The 22,843-nt window shown below is 39.5% G+C and overlaps 1 protein-coding gene across 1 annotated transcript in view; it reads left to right on the plus strand.

Annotated features, from left to right (window-relative positions):
• CUNH10orf90 (chromosome unknown C10orf90 homolog) overlaps nt 1–22,843 on the plus strand; it is a 258,338-nt gene that overhangs the window by 30,059 nt on the left and 205,436 nt on the right. The window contains exon 2 of the mRNA XM_078150690.1: nt 4,936–5,008. Within this exon, the coding sequence (XP_078006816.1) occupies nt 4,936–5,008 (73 nt within the window). The remainder of the gene's footprint in view (nt 1–4,935; nt 5,009–22,843) is intronic.

The raw sequence follows: 22,843 nt of genomic DNA on the forward strand, positions 1-22,843 counted from the left end.
TCTCAGGTTTGACACTCCTGTTTTAGCCTATCAAGGTGCTTTTGTCTCCTTATTATAATCTAGAGCATTAGCTGTTCCTCCCAGGGTCATCTGAAAATTTGATTTCTGCCTTTATCCAAGTCACCAGTAAAAATGGTAAGGAGCAAACAGCCAAGTATAAATCCATGGGAGTACTCTATAGGAAACTTCCTGCCACATTGACATTAGACTATGAAAGACTTTTTTTTTGTAGGCCAGCCAGACAACAAATTCAAAATCTAGCTAACTAGATCATCTTCTCAGAATACCTCTCATTTCTTCCATAACAATGGTAGGAGATACTCTATCAAATGTTTTGATAAAATTAAGGTAACCTATATTCACCGCATTCCCCTCATCACCTAGTTTAGAATCCTGTCAAAAAAGGAAATGAGGCTAGTTTGCCACGAACTATTTTTGATGAAGCCAGGATGGTTCTTTGTAATTGTTATTTCTCTTTCTAAATTAAATTCTAAATTCCCTTTCTAAGCCCTTTCTAGTGCTTAGCACAGTGCCGGGCACATAGTAGGTGCTTAATATTTATTGAGTTGAATTGAATATTCACCAAACATTCTTTTTAATGATCTATACTAGAATTTTCCCCAGTGACAGAAGTCAAGTTCGCTGTCTTAATGTTTCAAAACTCTGCTGTCTTCCAATTTGTGAAGATCTAGACATTTGGCCTTCTCTAATCTATGTTTTCCGTGATCTTTCAGACATCACTGGCAATGGCTCCAGTTCCATCAGCCAGCTCTTTCAGGCCCCAAGCATTCATTGAATATACACTGGATCTCTCAAGGGCAGCTAAGGGCCCTCTTACTCATTTTGGTGCCTTTAATTGTGTCCCATTTGTCCTGTACATATCTTGTTTGTGTATGTTTGTTTGCATGTTGTCTCCCTCATTAGAGTATGATCTCCCTGAGGACAGGTATTGTCCTTTCCTTTTTTCCTATCCTCAGTGGGGCAGCTAGATGGCACAGTGGATAGCCAGGAGTTAGGCCCTGGGAAAGTCACTCAATCCTATTTGCCTCAGTTTCCTCATCCATAGAACAAGCTATGGAAGAAATGGTAAGCCACATCATTATTTTTGCCAAGAAAACCCCAAAAGGGGTCATGAAGAGTTGGACACAAATGAAAATGACTAAATAACAACAAAATCTTTGTGGGCAGCTAAATGGCACAGTGGATAGAGTGCTGGGTCTCCTGAGTTCAAATCCATCAGCAGATACTTGCTAGCTTTGTGACCCAGGGCAAATCACTTCACCCTATTTGCCTCAGCTTCCTCAGCTGTAAAACAAGCTGAAGAAGGAAATGGCAAACCACTCCAGTATCTGTGCCATGAAGACCCCAAATGGGGACATGGAGAGTTGGACACGACTGAAAAACTACTAAGCCAAAAAAACAAGTATCCTCAGCACGGGACCCAGTGCCAGGCAATAGGTACTTAATAAACGTTCGTTGATTAATTGATTCTTACTTCTCTCTTTGCCATCAATTTCTTCTGTCATTTCCAGAGCAAAGTACCATTCTCCTTGGTAGAGGAAATAGAAGCGAAAGACAAGGTGAGCACTTCTAATCTTTGTTATCAGTCATCATGCTTCCTTATGGCCGAAAAAAAGTTCCCGGCCTTTATTTGAGCCTCCCTTTTCCCCTCATACAGACAAAAGAAGTCCTTTCTGTCATCCTTCCTCGCCTTATCAGCCTCAACTCATTCCAAGCTTTCATCTTGATGCCCCCATTTTTAAAGGACCATTTCAAACTCCTGTATCCATCGTCTGCTACTAGGTCTTGATTGTATCTTCTGTACATTTATTTTAGAGGTCTAACTTCTTTGGTGAGGTCCCTGTGCATCCACATTCATCTCCATTTTTTCCTCTTTGGAATTATTTCCCTTTGTATTTTTTGAATTTCATTCTTGGGCATCTCCCATCTTTCTTGGATTAATAGGTAGCATTGTATGGGCTTAAATGCTACCAGGGAAATCAGCCTGAGACAGATGGGAGATCTCGAGACTGAAATTCTGAACTGACAAATACATGGGATTCTATGGCTTCCCTGAACTCTTTGTGATCTGCTTTCCCCAAGACTTGGGTGCATGTCTGACCATTTCCTCTTTTATTGAAAACTCTAGAAAGACTTGAAGTCTGACAGCCTGTTCCTAAGGAACAGAGAACCAGAAGATCTTATATCACAGGTCTAGAACTAGAAGGTGCTTCCAAAGTCATCTCTTCCACCCACATCATTGCACAGATGACAACATGGTGGCTCAGGGACATGAAGCAATTTGCCCAAGGTTATGCTAGCAGAGTCAGGATCTGAGCTCAGGTACTCATTCCAATTCCAGCACTATTTCCCCCAACCCAAGTTGCTTTAAGACCCATTAAAGTCTTAAAAGCAGCTTGTTTTTAATTCAGCAAACATTTATTAAGAACCTACTGTGTACAAAGCACTGTGCTAGGTTCTGGTGGAGATTCCAAATATGACATGGTATCTGACCTCATGAGAGATCAGGTTCATGTGTGGACTGACCTATGGTCATTCATTAGGTGTCTGAGCTGGGACCTCAACCCACAGTCCAGAAGAAGTGATCCAGTACAGAGAGCCCTGGATTAAGGACCAGGAGACCTGGATCTGAGGCCCCTGCCTGCCATTAGCTTGTTGTGACCTTGGACATGCCTCTCTTTGGACCTTAGTTTCCCCTTCTTGAAAATAAGGAGGCTGGACCAGATGACCTTTGAGGTCTCTTCTAGAGACAACCTACAATCCTATGACTTTTCTCCCTTCCCTTCCCCTCCCTCCCCCAAACTCCCTATGAATTAATAACTCTAAATTCAGGCCACTTGATTGGCTAGCCTTCTTCCACAGATTCTGTCCTGGAAGCCTGTGGCAAACAGTAGTAATTGAATAACTGCAGGGCCCAACACAGAACTACTTGAACCCCCCCCCCCCGAGGGCTCCTGAATGATCCAGATTTGAAGGATTCTCTGGACTACAGCCTTGACAAGTAAATGGCCTTTGGTGGCACCAGAGGGCCTCACCACCAGCCATTAAGCTTTAGGAAGATGGTACCAAGGCTGAGCAATAATGCTTACAAAAGGCCAAGAGTATGATCCTTATTTAGGGGTCATACACTGGCATTCATGTGTGCCCTCCCAAGAAGAGACAGACAAGGATCTGAACTCGTTGCCTTCTCTACATTGTTTACTCTTGGGAAGGGGCTCCAGAGGGAGGAGTCTAGGGTACATACCAAAACCTAACAAATAGAAATGAGTTCTGTGTTGTAGATGTCCCTGAATTAGCTCACAAGACTTGTTACAGATATACATTAGCATGTGTGCACGCGCGCACACACACACACACACACACACACACACACACATAAGTGTGTGCATACAGATAGATACAGAATAAATTTAAAAGAAATAGCCACTATCTAAAACAGCAGTCCACAAAATATGAAACTTAGAATCTCTTATGCAAAAAAAATTCCTTGGCTGGAACACATTTAAGGCATATTTTGGTTTCTTATTTATATGATGGTAACACTCTGTCTTCTGCCAAACTCCATTTAAAAATGAGATGCTAATTCCAACCTCAGGTTCAATGTGCTACATTTTAATTTTATTTCTCTGCTGAAAAAAGCACACTCATTCTTGCAATTTCCTTTGAAGAAGCTCTGCTAAAGTTGTTTAAATACCGTTTAAGTGTATATCTTGCCAAAGATATAGCGTCAATGTTAGCTGACATTTATTAAGGTATGGTGCTATGGGGGAAAGAGCTCTAGATTCTGAATCCAAGGACCTGGGCTTGAATATGGTACTGCAACTTACTACCTGTGAGACCTTAGGCAGGGGACTTCTCCTCTCTAGACCTGCTACTTCATCTGTAAAATGAGGGGGTTGAATCGATTGCTCTTGGGGTGGCTTCAGAAGAAAGCAGTGACATCACAGATGCTGTACAGCATCATTTAAAATGCAAATTAAGTGGGGAAGCCACTGTACATAGTGACTTGTGTTCAAATGGAATCCTTTTCAGTTCACTTCAATAACCATTCATTAGGTACCCAGGATCTATTTTGCATGTGCCAACAAATGGGCATGTCCCCCTCTCCCTCCCTTGGTTAGAGTGTTAGACCCTTGGCAAAGGCTAGGGCAGAGTTTGATTTTCTCCATGCCTTCCTGGTACTTGGCTAGTGTCTCTTCTCAGATGAATTTCCTTCAACTGAGTATATGTATCGTGTATGTACCTGGTTATTTACATATTGCCCCTCCCATTAGAATATGAACTTACTGAGCACAGGGACTGTGTGTTTGCCTTTCTTTGTATCTCCAGAGCTTAGTACAGTGCGTGGCACAAAGCAGGCACTTAATAAATGCTTGGCTGATTTCCAAGCATCATGTAGAATTGTTCTTTTGCTGAATCACTTTTTCCAAGAAGAAAAACCAAGGGAAAAACCAAAGTGCAGGAGAAAGTCACAGAGTTGTCCACCACCCCTAAATTTTGTGGTGCCTTGTAGAAAAATCAGTCCTGAACAGTCAGGCTGTTTTCAGTTCATTAATCAACGGATCTTTAAAAACCCTAGTATGTGCTTCTTTGAGGGCAAAATACTGTGGGCAGGCATAGGAAATAGAAAATGACAAAATGTTATTTTTTTTCTCCTTATAAAATGTGCCTGATAGAAGCTTTCCAGTGTTGAGGGATTAAGGAAGTTGATCTAGTTTTTGCTTCCAGTATTCCATGACATCCTATTCTAATTTATGGGTTGTAATAAGAGGCAAAAATGGAAGTCCATGAAGTTCCCTCTCTAGCACCTCCTTGAAAGAACACAGTCTTCTCCCAAAGTGTCTAGCATGCATGACCGAAGACTGTACATCTAGTAAACAAACATCATGTTGTTGGTTGGTTTTTTTTTTACAGATCCACAGCCGGCTGTTCTTATCTCCCAAAGAGCACTCAGCATGGGAAAAAAATGCACGACTCACATACACAGGTAAAGATAATGAGTTTAGCTGCAAGAAATTTGTTTTTACTGGCATTGATTCCCTATGTTCTCAATGAATCCTTGACAAGTAATGTGTTTGGGTCTGGGTGTCCCAGTTGAGGAATGCTGCCGATTGACTGGAGAACACCTAGAGCAAGACCACCAGGATGAGGAGAGGACCAGAGATGGGTGGTATGTGCAGATGAGTTGAAGGAGCTGAAGATGATAAGCCTGGAGAAGAGAATGATTTTTTGGAGGGTGGGGATGCAGGGAGGGGGGGAAGATGGGTAGTTATTTGAAAGATTGCCTTGTGGAAGATTATTGAGCCTTGTTCTGCATGACATCAGAGAGTAAAACCAGGAGCAATGGAATAGGTAAGGCAGAATTAGATTTAATGTAAGGAAAAATTTCCCTAATCCCAAATTGATTTTGTCTATCTAGGGGGCTATCTAAGGAAGCAGTGTGTTCTCTTTCACCGGGATCTTCAAATGGACACTGAATGACCACTCACTAGGGAAGGGAGATTGTAGCCAAAATTCTTGTTCAGGCAGTGTTTGGACTTTGCAGCTTCTGGGGTGCCTTACCAATTGAAGTCTATTATCCTGTGATTCTGTTTGAAAGGCTGTTGTGTACAATGAATGAATGAATGATCAGTTACTAAGTGCTTGCTGTATACAAAGAACTGTGCTCAGCACTGGGGATACAGGCAGAAGAGTCCTTGCTTCCAAGAATCTTACATTTTTCTCAGGGGAGAAGGCAAAAAGAGAAGGTTCAGCTGCTGGGGTTGTGGGAAGACTGGTTTGTGCTGATGTTCCAGTGGAAAGACAGAAGAGAGCTTATACTGGGTCTATGTGGCCTCAGAGCACAACAATCAGCGGGAAGAGTGGAATTTGCAAAGGGGTTAATTTAAGCTTGAGGTCATGAAAACCTTCTGAAGAATTGGAGCTCTCCAGATCTAGTGCCAGCTCTGAGAATCTCCAGTTCCATAGTTTCTCTCACCATAGAGTGGGGTTCAACTCAGATGAGGAATGGGACAGAGGCTTGTCAGTTTCCAATAGATGCAATTTAAATAGACATCCCGTCTCTGTGTACATAAATCTCCTCTTTTAGGCAACTGCAATTCAGAGTGATGAGGCTCTAGCAACAGGAGGTGAGACTCTTTAAGTCCATGATTTATATTAAATATGTTTGCATAAATTGTTTGCAAATTGAGTTTTATTTCCTTAATGAGATCAATGGTTGTATGGAGGCCAAATTGTCATGTATTTACTCAAATAATGCTATTAAGTTAATAGAATTTTTCAGTCCAGAGACTTCAGCAAAAATAAACCCCAAAATAGGACATGCCGATGTGGGAAAGTGGGACTTAAAACCCCCCCCAAATCCTCATCTTTAATCACCCTTCTTGGATGTCCTGAGACTGAGACATGCTGCATGTTCATGTCTTTTTCATGGGTCATGGCCCCTTCAATGATCCCAAGATGTTCAATGCCACCAGAACTCATCTTTTTAGCCCCTTCTTTCTTTGGGGAGGGAGAAGAGCTGTGAACCAGGGAACACAATGATTTCCTAGGAATCATAGGAGCAAAAATGACCCAAAAGGCCATGGAGAGAAAAGGGGGGCAAGAAGTAACATGGAAGACAATTGTAAGGACCCAGCGAATTGGAAAAGGAAATGAGCTGGTCACTCCAAAGACTGAAGAAGAGCAGCTGGGCAGATGAGAATTTGCATGGTACCTATTCAAATATGGGGTGTGGTGTAGTCAATGGAGGACTGAGGTTGGAGCTAAGAAGAACTGGGTTCAAGACCTACCACTGGAACCACTTAGGATCTATGTGACCCTGGGTAAGTCACTGAACTTAGCTGAGCCTCAGCTTTCTCAACTGAAAAATCAGGATAATAATAGCATCCACTTCAGAGGGTTGTTGTGAGGACATAGAATGTGTCTGTCAAGAGCTTTGTAAACCTTAAAGCATCGCAGAAATGTCAGTTTTTTGTTGTTGTTGTTATTACCAAGACAAACAGAGGAGGGCCTCCAGCACACTGGAGTCATCCTCTATAAAGGATTGACTTTATGGAAGACACAGACAAGACTCCTTCATGGAATGAGATGAAGAATTCTTTCAGGTGACATTTAGCTGATCCAAAGAACACAAGAGAAAACGAGGACCATTGACTGAATAGTAAAGATCATTTTACTTTATTTCAGAGATGGAGACCACAGAGGTTAATTGACTTTTCAGAGGTCACACAGCTAATAAATGATAGGGGCAGGATTTGAATCCAGCAACTTTGACTTCAAATCACATATGGAGGCAGAATTAGAACAGAATTTGGGGCTCTCTTGACTATGCCATGCCGCTTTCCTGTTTAAAGAATATTCTCTGCCTCCTCCTCCTCTGGAAGCCAGCCACTGGAGAATTGGCTTCCAGTTCCCACTCCTTCTGAAAGCAACGCTCCTGGGCAGAGACTATGAAAACAGCACAAAAATCACCTGCGTTTGGGTGGTAACGTCTGGGTAGTCCTGATTGTCTGTGATGTCAGGGCAGACCAGAAAATGCCCCCAATGGCATGTGCCGCTCTATCTGTGCAGTCCTCACAGTTTGGTCAGTTGATTGGTGAACAATCAAGTCTTACTTGGGGCTTAAGGGAAAATGAATATCAATGAGCTGAATGAGCAGCACTAAATATGGCCCAGTCTGAGCCAGTTAGAGTCAGGCCTAGTCAGGGAGTCACACGGCGCAAACTTCTTTTGGAAAATGCTAAAGAGTTTGCGATTAGATGCCCCCAGGACTGCAAGCCAACCAGTGAGACTGCAACAGCCAGTACCTCTTTCAGGGATTAGTCCCCGATGACATCTTCCCCATCGTCTCATAATCTTTGAAACAGGCTCAGAATAACCAGGTCATAACCAAACTTTCAAACGGTGGTGCTGAAAATTTGATAGTTTAATAGGGGGCCAGGAATCTTTAGGCGTGAAGGACAGAGTTCTGCCCCAGACACTCCTGTCTATAAGAGGCCTGTTGATTCATCTTCAGCAGGAGAATTTCGAAGTTCAGACCACACTCCCCACCCCTCACTCTTCCAGCCTGATTCTGCCTCTGTAACCATTGTCATCATGGTGAAATTAAGCACACAAAATGATTTGGCTGCATGTGTAATGTCTAACTGCTCTCTGGCTTTGTTTTAAGGCCAAGTATCATAGATTTTTTAAATTTTCATTATTTTATTCTGAGCTTAAATCCAACCAAAAAGAACACTTCTATATGCACCACAGAACATAAAAGAAGATTCCTTGTAAAACCACTAATCTGTACTGCATATCATTTAATTTTTTAAAAGTATATTAAAAATTGTGCACATCACTTTCAAAACTGTCTAACTTGTCTGTGCTTCCTTCTGAACTTCCTTCTGTTCTCTCCTGTGAATTAAAAAATATTTTAATGGACATCTCTTCTTTTGACATCATTATTGCAAATGTCTTTCTCCCTGCAATTACCTGAATGAAAGGGCAAAACCATACCCTTGTAACAAATCAGCGCAGTCATGCAAAACAAATCCCTACATTGATTTTGACCCAAAATATATGTCTCTTTCTGTACCTTGCATGCATCACCTCCCTTTCAGGAGGTAAGTAACATGCTTTATCATTGGTCCTCTAGAGACATAGTCACTTACTGAATTGAGTTGTTAAATCTTTCAAAGTTGTTTTTCTTTATAATTTTATTGTCCTTGTATGTATTGTTCTCATGGTTCTACTTATTTCACTCTGCATCAGTTCAAATTACTCAAGATTTTCTGAAATTGTCTTTTCCATCATATTTTCTAGCATAATAATATTGCGCTACATTTACAGACCACAATTACCACAATTTATTTGCTATTTCCTAGTTAAGGAGTATTCCTCTACATCCTAGCTTTTCACTTTCCTCCCCCCCCCATTTTAATTACTCCTTCAGCATCAGTCTATTTGTTTTACTTGGGCTTATTCTCCCCTTACCTGTATTACCCTCACTTTTAACATCCTCCCTCATCCTTGCTTACTTCTGTGTTGATTTAATGTTACAACATGCAACTATTTGTATGTGTTCAATCCTCCTTTCTCCATTTAAGATAAGAGTGAAGCTCTTATCTCTCCCCACCTCTTCCTTTATATATTTTTCATGCACTTCAATGCTAAAAAAATGGCAAGTTCCACTCCCTTTTTCTTCTTTTCTACACTAGCTTATTTTTTTGGGTAAACCCTCATTAACTTTCCTGTCTTTAAGTTCTCAGTACAAAACCAATCTACTCCCAAATTCTCTGTTTTTCTTTTTTTTTTTAATTCTCTCAATAACTTTTGAAGATGTTATGATTTTGATTACAATTGTTCCTTTTCCTCATATTAGAATATTAACATTACATCATTATATAGCTCCTTCCAATTGCTGAAATAATTTTGCCTTCATAGGTTTCTTTGGTTTCTTGTGTTTGCATTTCAAAGTTCCTGCTTAGCTGTGGTCTTTTCATCAGAAATGCATGAAAGTTTGATATTCCATTAAACAGCGATTTTGTTCCCTGCAGGGTTAGCCTTAGCTTTGCAGGGTAAGATATTCTTGATTGTAAGTCTCTTACTTTTGCATTTTGGAATATTGTATTCCATAATCTTCTCTCATGAATAATAGAATTTGCAAAGTCTTGCATGATCCTGACTGTGGTTCCTTCCTGCTTAAAGTGCCTCTTTTTGGATGCTTTGAGTATTCTTGAATGAGGAGGCATTGGATTTTGTCTACAAAATTCCTGGGACATTTCCTTTTGGGGTTCTTTTAGGAAGTGATTGGTGTTTTCTTCCTATCTTTACTTTGTTCTCTGATTCTAATCTGTGCAGATTTCATTTATGATTTATTGAAATATGTTTAAGCTTTTTTAAAAATTATGGTTTTCAGGGAAACCAATGATTCTTAAATTATCTTTCAGCCTATTTTCCATGTTAGTTGTATTTGGTATCAGATAATCTACACTAATTTTTTTTCCAATTTTTTCATTTTGTTTTAATACTTCTTTGCTGTCTTGTGGAATTATTGAATTTTGTTTGTTCTATTTTTGTTTTTAGGGAGTTTGTTACTTGAGTAAGGTTTACCACTTTCTCTTCTAAGTTCTTTCTTCTCTTTCCATTTCTTTCCTAGGGAGCTTTTATTTCATTTTTTTCCTCTTCCTTTATTTCTTCAGAATATATGCTGTTCTTAAGGAAAATCTGTGTTTTTTTTTCCCCTTTGAGTCACTATTTGTGGTTTCAACAGAGTTATCATTTCTTTGGGGAAAATCTTTATAATTAACTTTTATACTGTGGGCTTTGATTTACTCTTCTCTTTGGCTTTAGTTGCTGAATTGGATTTTTATGGTAGGGCCAGAGATCTACACCTGTTGTTCTTTCGATAGTCTGCCCTGATTGGTTTCAACCTATGTTACCTGGGTTCCTGGCCTGGCCTCCACTTCTTGGGATTAGCCCATCTGTAGAGTTCAGAGTGTTAGCTCTTCAGTGTTCTCCATGGAATCTCTGGATAGCAGTGTTAGACCTGAGTGTCCCTATACTTGGGCTCTTCATGCTTAGCTATTTTTTAGGGCTTCTAAAATCCCTACTCTTGAATTTCATGAACTTGTTAGGGGTTTTTTTGGAAAGAGGAAGGTCCTGTTTTTGCTGCCTCTGGGCCACAGAACCCTGTAGGCTGCATATGTCTCTTGTCTTCTCTGGTTATGCTGGGAGGCTGGATTTTTGCCTGTATTGGCACTGACTTTGCTGGCAACTACTTTTTCTGTTACCCAGGGGCTTCTGACTGACTGACTTATGGGTTAGAAAAATTCACTTAATCTAGTTTCTCATTAGTTTTTTTAACCATTATTTAGTCTGGTGTCCATTTCATATTTTTGCTTGAGTAGATATGTGGGAGTTGAGCAGTCTGTCTTTCATTCAGGCAACTATCTTGGCTAGAAGGTAGGTGTTCTCTCTCTTTTTCACTCAAGATGGCAAAAAATCCTTGTATTTAAGTTCAGAAAGTTTCTTTCCTTATTCATATTTTAGGTGAGTTATTTCTAGGGATGAAGTGCTTTCAACCATTCCCAGAGCACGGAACCCTGGAGAAAATAGAGTCCAAATAATAGGAAAGAAGGGCAGCTAGGTGGTGCAGTGGATTGAGCACCAGACCTGGAATCAGGAAGATCCAAGTTCAAATCTGACCTCAGATACTTACTAGCTGTGTGACCTTGGGCAAGTCACTTAATCCTATATGTCTCAATTTCCTCACCTGTAAAATGAGCTGGAGAAGCAAATGGCAAATCTTTGCCAAGAAAACTCCAAATGGGATTATGAAGAGTTGGACTCAACTGAAATGACTGAACAGCAACAATAGGTAGGGACCGGGGAAATCTAAGAATGTATTGTTCCAAACTATACATAATGTCTAGGATATGTAATTGAGCTTCAAATTTGATAAATTAACTAAAATCATATTTCAATTGATCATTAATCTGCTTACTTTTCTAGGTCCTATAAAACAGATCATACAGTAAATCTATATGGCAATTACTATACAACTACTAATAGATATAATTATACAATTCAACAAACTGAGTTGCCCAAAGCACAGTGCTAAGCACTAGGCATACAAAGAAAAAGACAAGGCAGCCTCGTCTTGAAAAAAGTTTATATAACAGCCATAACAATGACAACAGCTGTTGTTTTTGTGACTGTTGCTGTTGTTATTGTTATGTGGCATGACATAACATGAAAAGAAGGAACTCTTCAAGGAATTCAGAAAAGTTTGTCAGCAAATGAATATGTGCTACTTCTAAGGAGGTTTCAGGAATTAGTATAGTTCTACCTCAATTTCTACAGTTTCTATGTTCTTTAAAAAGCTGTATGCATGTTTATATATGTTGTTGTTGTTGTTGTTATTCAGTCATTTCAGTCATCTCCAAGACTCTTTGTGACCCCATCTGGAGTTTTCTTGGCAAAGATAGTGCAGTAGCTTGTCATTTCCTCCTCCAATTCATTTTACAGATGAGGAAACTGAGGCAAACAGAATTAAGTGTCTTTCCCAGAGTCACACATCTAGTAAGTGTCTGAGATATGATTTGAACACAGGAAGAAGAGTCTTCCTAATTCCAGGCCTGATACTCTATCCACTGTGCCACCTAGCTGCCCATGTTTATATATGCACCTAGTACGTACATCCTATGGTGTCATCAATGTGTGCAATCTCTCTGTTGGTGCAGGTTGCAATCTCTCCATGCCTTTATATCATGGGAGATTCTTGTCCGTGTCTTCCCATAAATTTTCCATAGGCTATCTATCCAATATGCTGCAGACCTTTATCTTGTTATTTTGATATTTCAAGGACAGGATTGCAGCATTTAGACTGCACATTTGTGATACTTTATTTGCAGTGGAGCAGGACTAATTTTCCTCATTAAGCGGACAATTTCTTCTGATTATCCACAATATTTGTTCTTGGACTATGGAGTTTTTAAACTTAATCACCATGCTTCTTGTTGAGTCAAATTTGAGATTTCTCTTTGTTAGCATGCCATGTATTCAATCAATGAGTACTTTTCCCTCCGTTTCCTAGAACTTCTGGGTAATTTCCTACTATTCTTTTTCTGATGTATGGTATTCAGGTTGTTTTTTAAAAATCATCATGTTTACTCTGAAACATCTGTGATCTTTATATTATATCTGTAAAGTATACCTCCAAGGTTAGTTACTTTGTTTTATATTGAACTGTGTATTCTTCCAATGATCTGATTTCATTCTGTTTAGTTTTTTCATCTCTATTTTTTTACAACAAATTTGCTGTTCTCTTTTACAAAATATCTATTTTTCTGTAGTCTTTGCTTTATTTTCTAAACTGTCTACTTTCTTGTTTGTCTTTTTATTTTTCTTTGTGAGCTCCATTTTCTTTTCTAATTCCCATCCTTTATTTATTTTAAAATTATTGTTGTTCTTCTGAATTAACTTATTATAACTATTCCATCATCATTTATCAAAATTTGTTATCATGCATTCTCTTTCATGGGGGATGTTTTAGTTATTTTCCTTCATTCCATCATACTAATAAACTGTATGGTATACTTTTCTCATTTTTTATCATTCTCTTTAGTTTATTTTGAATACTCTTATTTTGATGACTGTGAACACTTACTCCCTCTTTTCTGTTGTTATAATTGCTTTACTCTGTTTGACACATTGGTACTTTCAGCTGGTGGGAAGAGGTTGAGCTTGAATATCACTTTTCACTCAGCTATCTTGACAAAGATTTTCTTTTTTCTCTTTTGGTTGTTGTTTTCTTTTCTTTAGTTTATTTGATGCCTTTTGTAAAGCTCTTTCGGGATAATGAATAGGATCTGAGTTTATTCCCAATCTCCTTCATGGCCATCTTTCTGGAAGCCCCTTTCCTTCAGTTCCAGGGAGTGTTGGATTAAGAACCCCTGCATCATTGGAGTTCCTCCCCATCTACATCCAGGCTATCATTTCATCTGTTCAGACCCTCAGGACTAGATGAGTTTGATGGTCTCCCTCTATTGTCTGTCTGAATCACTACTGAGGGGAGAAAGGAGAGGCAGCTGTCATACACACCTTGGAGCTTTATCCTTTAATTCTATTGCATGGCCAACCTGCTTTTTCCCCCTTCATATACATCCTCAAACTTTCCTTTGTTGTCACTTGACATAGAGTTCCGTTTTGATAAAATATGGGCTTCTGAGGTAGAGAGTAACCGAGTAACCTAGGATCATTGAATAATAACAATACTCAAATCCTATCTTAAGTCACTGTGGAAATTTGTAATTTAAAGGAATTTTAGAATCATGCAATTTTTGAAGCTAGAAATCATCTACTCCAATCCAGGATGAGGAAACTGAGGTCTGTGGATTGGACCTTCCTAGGCATGCTTCTTACCATGTGTTATAAGATTTAGAGCTAGAATAAAACTTCTCTGAATCCTATTATTAAATCTTTGATATAAGAAAACTTTGATGCATAACCATCCTTTAATTTGTTTTTAAATCTGAAAATGCTATGTTGTATTATATTGTGTGTTGTATGACATGTTCCATTGTATGTTGAGGCATAACTTAATCTGAAGGAGAAATTAAAATTTTGTGTCTTTTTTCTTGTTCTTCCTGGACATGCAATGATCACTGCATGGCCAAAACAAAGTTCAAGTGAAAAGAAATGAGACAAGACTTGAGTGATTCCTTGAAATGATATGGAATTGACTGAAATGCTAAATCTACTTTGTAAACATATCAGGGCTATCTGGGTGTTTCCATAATGGTTGATCTCTGAAGGGAACAGAAGACAAATGGGAGAGGCAATTTTTTAAAAAACATTTTTATTTAAAATTTTGACTTCCAAATTCTGTTCTTCTCTCCTTCCCTTCCTTCCTTCCCCCCACCTGACATGGTAAGCATTCAGATATAGGTTATACATGTACAATTAAATATAACATTTCCATATTAGTCACTTTGTACAGGAAGACTCAAATAACAAAAAAAAAATTAAGTGAAAAATAGCATGCTTCAGTCTGTATTAAAATAATATTAGTTCTTCATTTCTCTGGAGGAAGGTAGTATACTTTATCATTAATCCTTTGGGATTGTCTTGGATCATTGTATTGCTGAGAATAGCTAAATAATTCACAATTCTTCCTCAAACAATAATGTTGTTACTGTGGACAGTATTCTCCTGGTTCTGTTCACTTCACTATGCATCAGCTCATGTAAGTCTTTCTAGGTTTTTTGGAAATCATCCTGCTTGTCATTTCTTATAGCACAATAATATTCCATTACAATCATATACCATGGCTTGTTTAGCCATTCCCTATTTGAAGGATATCCCTTGGATTTCCAATTCTTAGCCACCACAAAAAGAACAGTTGTAAATATTTTTTGTGCAAATACATCCTTTTCCCTCTTTTTGGGATGTCTTTGGGATATAGATCTAGCAGTGGTATTGCTGAATCAAAAGGTATACATAGTTTTATAGCCCTTTGGGCACAGTTCCAAATTGCTCTCTAGAATGGTTGGATCAGTTCACAACTCCACCAAAAGTGTATTAGTGACTCAGTTTTCCCACATCTTCTCCAACATCCAACATTTTCCTTTTTTTCCATATTAGTCAATCTCATAGGTGTGAGGTGGTAACTCAGTTGTTTTAATGTGCATTTCTCTAATCAATAGTGATTTAGAGCACTTTTTAGTATGACTATAGATAGCTTTGACTTCTTTGTCTGAAAACTGCCTGTTCACATCCTTTGACCATTTGTCAATTGGGGAATGACTTGTATTTTTATAAATTTGACTCAGTTCTCTATATATTTGAGAAGTGATGTGTTTATCATAGGTATTTGTTGCAATTACCTCCCCCCCACCCCCAGTCTTCTGCTTTCCTTATAAGTCTGGTTGCATTGGTTTTGTTTGTGCAAAACCTTTTTTAATTTTATATGATCAAAATTACCTGTTTTACAGTTTGTAATACTCTCTGTATCTTTCATTGGTCCTAAATTCTTCCCTTATCCATAAATCTGACAGATTAACTATTTCATGCTCTTTTACTTCACTTATGGCATCATCCTTTATGTGTAAATCATGTAACCATTTTGACCTTATCCTGGAATGCAGTGTGAGATGTTGGTCTATACCTAGTTTCTGCAATACTATTTTCTGGTTTTCCCAGAAGTTGTTAAATAATGAGTTTTTTTCCCAAAAAAGTTTGTATAATTGGGTTTATCATATATTAGATTGCTATGGTCATTTGCTATAATGCAATTTGTACCTAAACTATTCCACTGATCCACCACTCTATTCCTTAGCCAGTGCCAGGTTATTTTCATAATTATCACTTTGTAATATAGTTTGAGATCTGGTGTGGCTAAAACATCTTCTTTTGCAATTCTTTTCATTGATTCCCTTGATAACCTTGAGCTTTTATTCTTCAAGATGAATTTTGTTATTATTTTTTCTAGCTCTATAAATAATTTTTGATAGTTTGATTGTGTGGCACTGAATAAATAAATTTAGGTAGAATTGTCATTTTATTATATTGGCTTGGTCTACCCATGAGCAATTAACATTTTTCCAATTGTTTAGATCTGATTTTATTGTGTGAAAAGTGTTTTATAATTGTGTTCATATAATTCCTAGATTTGCCTTGGCAGATAGACTACTAAGTATTTTATATCATCTACAAATTATTTTAAACGGAATTTCTCTTTCTGTCTCTTGCTGCTGGACTTTGTTGGTAATATGTAGAAATGCTGATGATTTATGTGGGTTTATTTTGTATCCTGCAACTTTGCTATAATTGTTCATAATTCCAAGGCAATATTTTTTTTAAAAAGCAAATTAACCACATTGTTTATTGAGAACTAACTAGAAAGGTAGACGTGAGAGAATGTGGGATTGGAACTTAAGGGACCTGGGTCCTCTTTCTGGCTCTGCCATTGGCTAGCCATTTGATAATGAACAAGTGACTTCCTTTTTTCTGGCTACGTTTTATTTTATTCCTCTGTAAAATGAAGAGGTTGTACTTGACAATCTCCAAAGTCCCATCTAGTTTTAAAATTCTGGCCCTCTGTATTATAGTGGTAGAAGTCTGGAAGAGGGGACATATAGAAAACATTGAATTTGATAGTATTAAAACCACACAAGGACCATACTTTTAGAGAATACAGCTTAAATTCATGTGGTTGATGCTAAAAGAACTGCCAAGAAAAAAATGGGCCTTGAGTTTCTTGTTCTAATTCCTTTCCTTCATCAAATGGCTATGATACTTCATTAGTTGAGCGACTCAAAGTTCCACTTGAATTCTCTCCATTGGGGACAAGGTGGGGACACATTTTTTTCATGATTGGGTTGCCCTTCTATAAAGGATGCTGACAGATGGTGACCAATTTGAAATTCATTTTCTGGGATGAACCATATTGGAAAGCTGAGAAAATGCAGGCAGAATGAACCTGTTTCTCTCCAAAATTACATTTGTTTTCATAATCCCAGACAGCAAGGCTGCCATATCAAATGTCTCTTCTTGACACATTGGGAAAAGAAATATTTTCTCTCTTTTACTCTATTGTTATCAGTTTTCAGGAGAAAACAAAAAAAATATAATTCAGCCAGAAGATTTAGGGATTACTTGGAAGAGTCGGGTCTCCAATTAAGCCTTTACTAGCAATCAGTTTGTGGAATGTCTGCAAAGGGAATTTGTGATTGCTAACTCACCTACACCAGGCACAGAGATTTGATATCTTGGGCTGCCACCCTAGTCTGGTCAGTTAATTCTAACCTTTTTAACTGGAAGCTTTGAGGAGGTTAGTCTTTGACTAATAAGTGGGACACAGCTATATTTGATTTATCACTTGATGACAATATGACTTCATCTGAGGCCTAAAAAGATCAGTGATTTGCTATATTTACCATGATAGGAATAGGGACTGGATTTCTGATTTCATTGGTGTGAAATCTCCTGGGGCAAAAAAAAATTCCTTCACCAATGCAAGTTGTCACTTGCTCTTCAATTTATAGTCTTAGGGAGTTGCCTAGAGCACTGAGAGATGAACTGACTTGGCAGGAGTAAGACAGCCGGGATGTGTCAGGGGCAGGACTTGAATCCAGGTTGTCCTGCCTTGGAGACTGATTCTTTGTCATTATGACTGACTAGTTCACAATTTCATTAATGCTAAGTATATGGAACAACCAGTCAACCATCCCGATCAATCTCTCTCTCTCTCTCTCTCTCTCTCTCTCTCTCTCTCTCTCTCTCTCTCCCTTTCTCTCAGTGACCTTATCAGTTCCTGTGACTTTAATTATCATCTTTTTGTAAACGACTCCCAGATCCAGATATATTTAACCAGCCTCATTCTCTGTCTTGAACTCCAGTCGCACATCACTATCTCCCTGCTGGGTATCTCATTAGCAATGAAAACTTAACATGTCCAAGTTAAAGCTCATTATGTTCCCCAATCTCCTTCCCCCCTCAAAAAAAGCACCCCACCCATTCCTCCTCCAAACTTCTCTAATTATCTTGAAGGCATTATTCTCCTTCCAGCATGATATAGAGGGTAGAGTGTTAGATACTTGGCATTTGGAAGACCTGGGATGAAATCTTGCCTCAGACACTTACTAGCTATGTGACCTGGAGCATGTCACTTAATTTCTCTGGGCTCTAGCTATCTCATATGAAAATTGGGAGGAATGATAGCGCCTACCTCCCCAGGGTTGTTATGAAACTCAAATGAGAGAGTATGTGCAAAGTGCTTTACAAACTTGACAATGCTATGTATATATAAAATTATTATTACTTTAAAATAATTTTTACATCCCCTGAAAAATAATAACACAATGACATTGGAGATTGACCTATGGTAGCCTTCCTTTTACCTTCTAATAGGAACAACTGATTATTGCCCCATGATTTAGAGTCAGAAGATTGGGATTTTAAACCTGATTCAGACACTTACTATATGTGTGACCCTGGGCAAGTCACTTTTGTCTGTCTTAGTCTCTTCATCCATAATACTAATAATAATAGCACACACATGTTAACTATTATTATTATTATTATAACTTTAGTTACCCTAACCATGTGGTTTTTTCTTCTCTGGGCCTCAGTTTCTTAATCTGCAAAATAAGAGAGTAAGACTAAATCATCTCTAAGGCCTTGTTCTAAATCCTAAAATCCTGTATGTGCCTATGACAATTTCTGTGTGGAATAGGATGCAAAAATTCAATATTTACTAAACAGTTTGTTGACTAAAAGGTATTATTTCATTAACATTCTTTTTGCCATAGTTAAAATACACAGATTTTTCCTATGAAGAATCTGTTTTACTTCCATCCCAATCAGTCAGCCTCATTCTCTCATTCTCTCCTTGTACCTGCTGGAACTGAACTCTCACACCAGTGCTAAAGAAGAGCCGTATCAGGGAAGTGAATCCCTCTTGTCACTCAACATCAACATCACCTAACAGCCCCACTGAAAAGGAAAGATTTGAACCCCTTGGTTGCAATTGGGCTTGATTGGCTCACTGCTGGTGTTTTTCTCATTGTCCAGGGCTCCCATAACCTGAAGTGTATAGTACAATACAATTTAATGCAGGAAGATTCAAACATGTATTAAATGCCTTCTAGGTATCAAGTCTTATTCTAAGAGCTAGGGATACAAAGACAAAAGAGAAAGAATTCCTGCCCTCAAGAAAGTTACATAGAATACCTTGGTGTTTGGAGGTTCTTTCTTTTTGGCATTGACCTCCTAAGTGTAGCAAACCTGGGTCACTTGACTCCAGGTCCAGTGATCTTCCCTCCATGCCACACTTCTTTGGTGGGATTCGTCATTCAGTTGGCAAAGTCCAAATTGAATTCTTTGTGGTGTATATGGCGTTTTGTGGAGACAATCTGGATCAGTTTCAGCATATGATGTTAATTTGTTTCTCTGTTATTTTCAAAGCAGATTCTGAGTACTAAGTGACCAGAGTGAGCCTTTGCCCTGTGCATTGCTAAAAGGAAAACTTAGAAATAAAGACTCTCAAGTTATCTCAAAATAGCACCAATCTGGTTCCAAGCATTAGAAAGATGGGTCTCTGGTAGCCTGGCAGATCCATTTCTCATCCCTTTCATAGATTCATTGATCTTGGAACTAGAAGGGACCTGTGGATATCCTTAGGTCCAGTCCAGTGTGTTGGCTGGCCTTGTTATTAGAGACAAGGTCAGCACCATGGCCGGGGAAAGTAGCAAGCTGTAGTGAGCATTGGGGCTGGATAAAGTTGCTATTGCATCAGGCTCAGTGCAGTGTTAATGGAACTATTAAGAAGAAAGAAAGGCTGCTACAAGTTCTGGCCAACGTCAGTGCTTTTGATATTTTTGAGAGTGAAAGTAATACCTAAGTGTTCCTCTGGGGCTTTGACAGGATGCCAGTGCATTGCCTTGATTTCATAGGCTCATGGGATCTCAGATTCAGAAGGAACCTATAACCTGACCCTCTCATCTTATAGATGAGACGACTGAGCCTGAGCTATGTTGGTATTGGCATCACCAGGGAGCTAAATTTTCCAGAGTCAGAGCATATGTACAGAGTGGGAACGGACCTGGAAAGTCATCTGGGTCAACTTCCATTTTACAGATGAAAATCACAAGACAGGGAAGGTGAGGGGTTTGCCCCATGTCACACAGCTAGAAATGGGTGGGGTTGGGAGTCCAACTACTTGCAAGGCCCTGCGCACATTTTTGGATGAGCTGTCTGTACCTCACATTGACTGTCACCTTTTGTATTTAAAACAGAGAGAATCCCATTATTATAAGGAATATGTTAAAGTCTTCGGCCCAGTAATAGCTCAGTGATGTAATCAGGACTAGAAGGTATGTCTACTCTAGCATGCCGATGCAGTGAGGTTTGCGAGGAAGCTAAGAGACATATTTGCCTAACAGGAGCTTTCCGTGGCCCTGGGTTTAGGCTGGTTGGCTCCCCAGAGCCACTGGAGCAGCTGGTGATCAGGAGTGCGCGCTGGAAGTTCCAGAGCACCCCTGAATTAGAGAAAGCTGCTTGGACATTACTCTCAATTTGGCCTGTTGATCTGGGGATCTGATCTTTCAGCCATGTCCTCCAGCTCGGGACAGAGCTTGATGTATAGCGAGCCTTGGTGTTTAGACACATAAAGGTTCTATCATGCCAGAACCCTGCTGGCCCAGGTCCGAGGTGGTGCTTCAGTCCCTGCTGTGTCCAGTGGTCTTATATCTACTCATGTCAATAATCCTGGCCACTTCCAGGGCAGACCTGATGGGCTGTGGGGAAGATTAATGGAAACTTGATAAATTGAGGCAATGAGGAGAAGTGGAAAGAGCACTGAAGCAGCAGTCCTGGGTTGAAACCCAGGGCTGAAGTCACACTAATTAGCTATGTCACCCTGGGGAAGCTCCTTTTCTTCTCTAGACCTCAGGGTTCCCCTCTGTTAAATAAGCATGTGCACCCAACCTTCTCTCTAAGGTCTAAACATCTATTTTCTCCTGGCAAAAAAAGAAATAATAGTTTCTGGTTCTTCTTGGAAACATACGATGAAGTCACTCCATGTCATGCATGTTAGTTGGGTTCATTAAGGGAAAAATTGGAATTAGCATTCACGGGGGCCAGGGAAGCTCTCGAATGGCACTTGCATTCACTTTTGTCCCTGTCTGGAAGCCACTAATGTACTCCCTGTCACCTGAGATGTGCCAGGGTAAGGCCTGACCCAGCATTTTACTGCAATCACCCATAAACAGTGTAATCAGCCAGCTTCTGCTGGCAGAAGTGGCTGCCTAGAGCTCATTCTCTGCCCATCACCTGATATATCACCTCATTTTAAAAATAATTGGTGTAATGATGTAAGATGACAGCAGCTTCAGCAAGCAGCTTTTTAGGTTCATCTAACTTCAGATTAGTTTTTAAAATTACTCCCAACCACTTCTTCCTGCATTTGTTTAATGCCCTTGACTTGGATGGACTTTTCTGAAGGCTCTTATTTGAACTTGGGTCATAGAATGCTAAGGAAAATCACAGATGGGCTGGGGAACTTGGCTGGGGTTGGGGGATTATTTAGAGCCACTACTGAGCTTCTTACAATGCAGGAAATGAAGCTCTCTGTGGGCAGGTTCATGTAATTGAGCTCTGGGCATATAACCAGGCAAGTGACGGTAACAGACATACAGAGCACTTCAAAGTGTCCCGAATTTGGGATGGGGATTCTTTCATTTGAATTCTACAACAGCCCCATGAAGTAAAGGATTGACTCAACTTCATGCCAGAAAGGCTCTCCCTTCTCACCTCCACTTCTGAGCATCCCTTATTTCCTTCAGATCTCATCTCAAGCACTATCTTCTACTGGGAATCTCACCCCAAGCCACTAATGCCTCCACCAATTCACTTACATTGATTTTGTGTGTATCTTACATATAGTTATTTGTGTATATATTATCACATCTCTCCCCACCCCCAGAATGTAAATTCTGTGAGGGCAGAGGATGTTTCAGTTTTTAGAGCTGGCCTTAGAGCCAGGAAGATTTGGTTTTAAGTTCCTGCCTCTGACACATATTGGCTGTGTGACCCTGGGCAAGTCATTTAACTGTAGACACACAGGGGCCGACTCCAGTTGTCCTAATTTATATCTTGCCACTGGACCCAGATGGCTGTGGAGGAGAACGTGAGGCTGGTGATTTTGCACAGCTCTCTCTCACTTAAATCTAACTCACTTGCATGTTATGGCATCACCTTCTTGATGTCATGGTTCTCTTGCAGAGGAAGGACAACCAGCAACAATAATGTGGTAGACAGAAATGTAAGATGATAGGCTTTAGAGAAGGAATCAACCTGCAGTGAGAGAGAAAGTTTTATCACTGGGAGTTTCCAATCCTAGTGAAGTCGCATCCCTGATCCTTATCTCCTGCCTGTCTCCGAGGCTTAGCACAGGCCCCCCCCCACACACACACATAATAGATGCTAAATAATGGGTTATTGCATCACTATTTGGAATGAATAGAAAAGTATTTGGAATTCAATAGAAAAGCATTTATTAAGTGATTACTGTGTGCCATGTGTTGAGCTGGATGCTGAAGATTCTATTTATGGGCAATAGAGGCTGGCGCTGGGTCCCTGACACCTGATGGTTGTCGGGCTGGGGCACGGAGAAGGGAAAATCCCTGACTCTTCAGTTTAGCTGTGGTGGTTCATCTGTCCCTGGTCACTTGTTGGTTGACTAGTGCTTTGCTCGTAGATGACATTCACTCCCAATCTTTCTGTAAGGGCTTCAACGTTTACAAAGCTGATAGTGCATTTTGCTCATGACCAC

The sequence above is a fragment of the Phascolarctos cinereus genome, unplaced genomic scaffold (assembly GCF_003287225.1).
Source record: "Phascolarctos cinereus isolate Bilbo 61053 unplaced genomic scaffold, phaCin_HiC Scaffold_3;HRSCAF=262, whole genome shotgun sequence".
Taxonomy (NCBI): Eukaryota; Metazoa; Chordata; class Mammalia; order Diprotodontia; family Phascolarctidae; genus Phascolarctos; species Phascolarctos cinereus.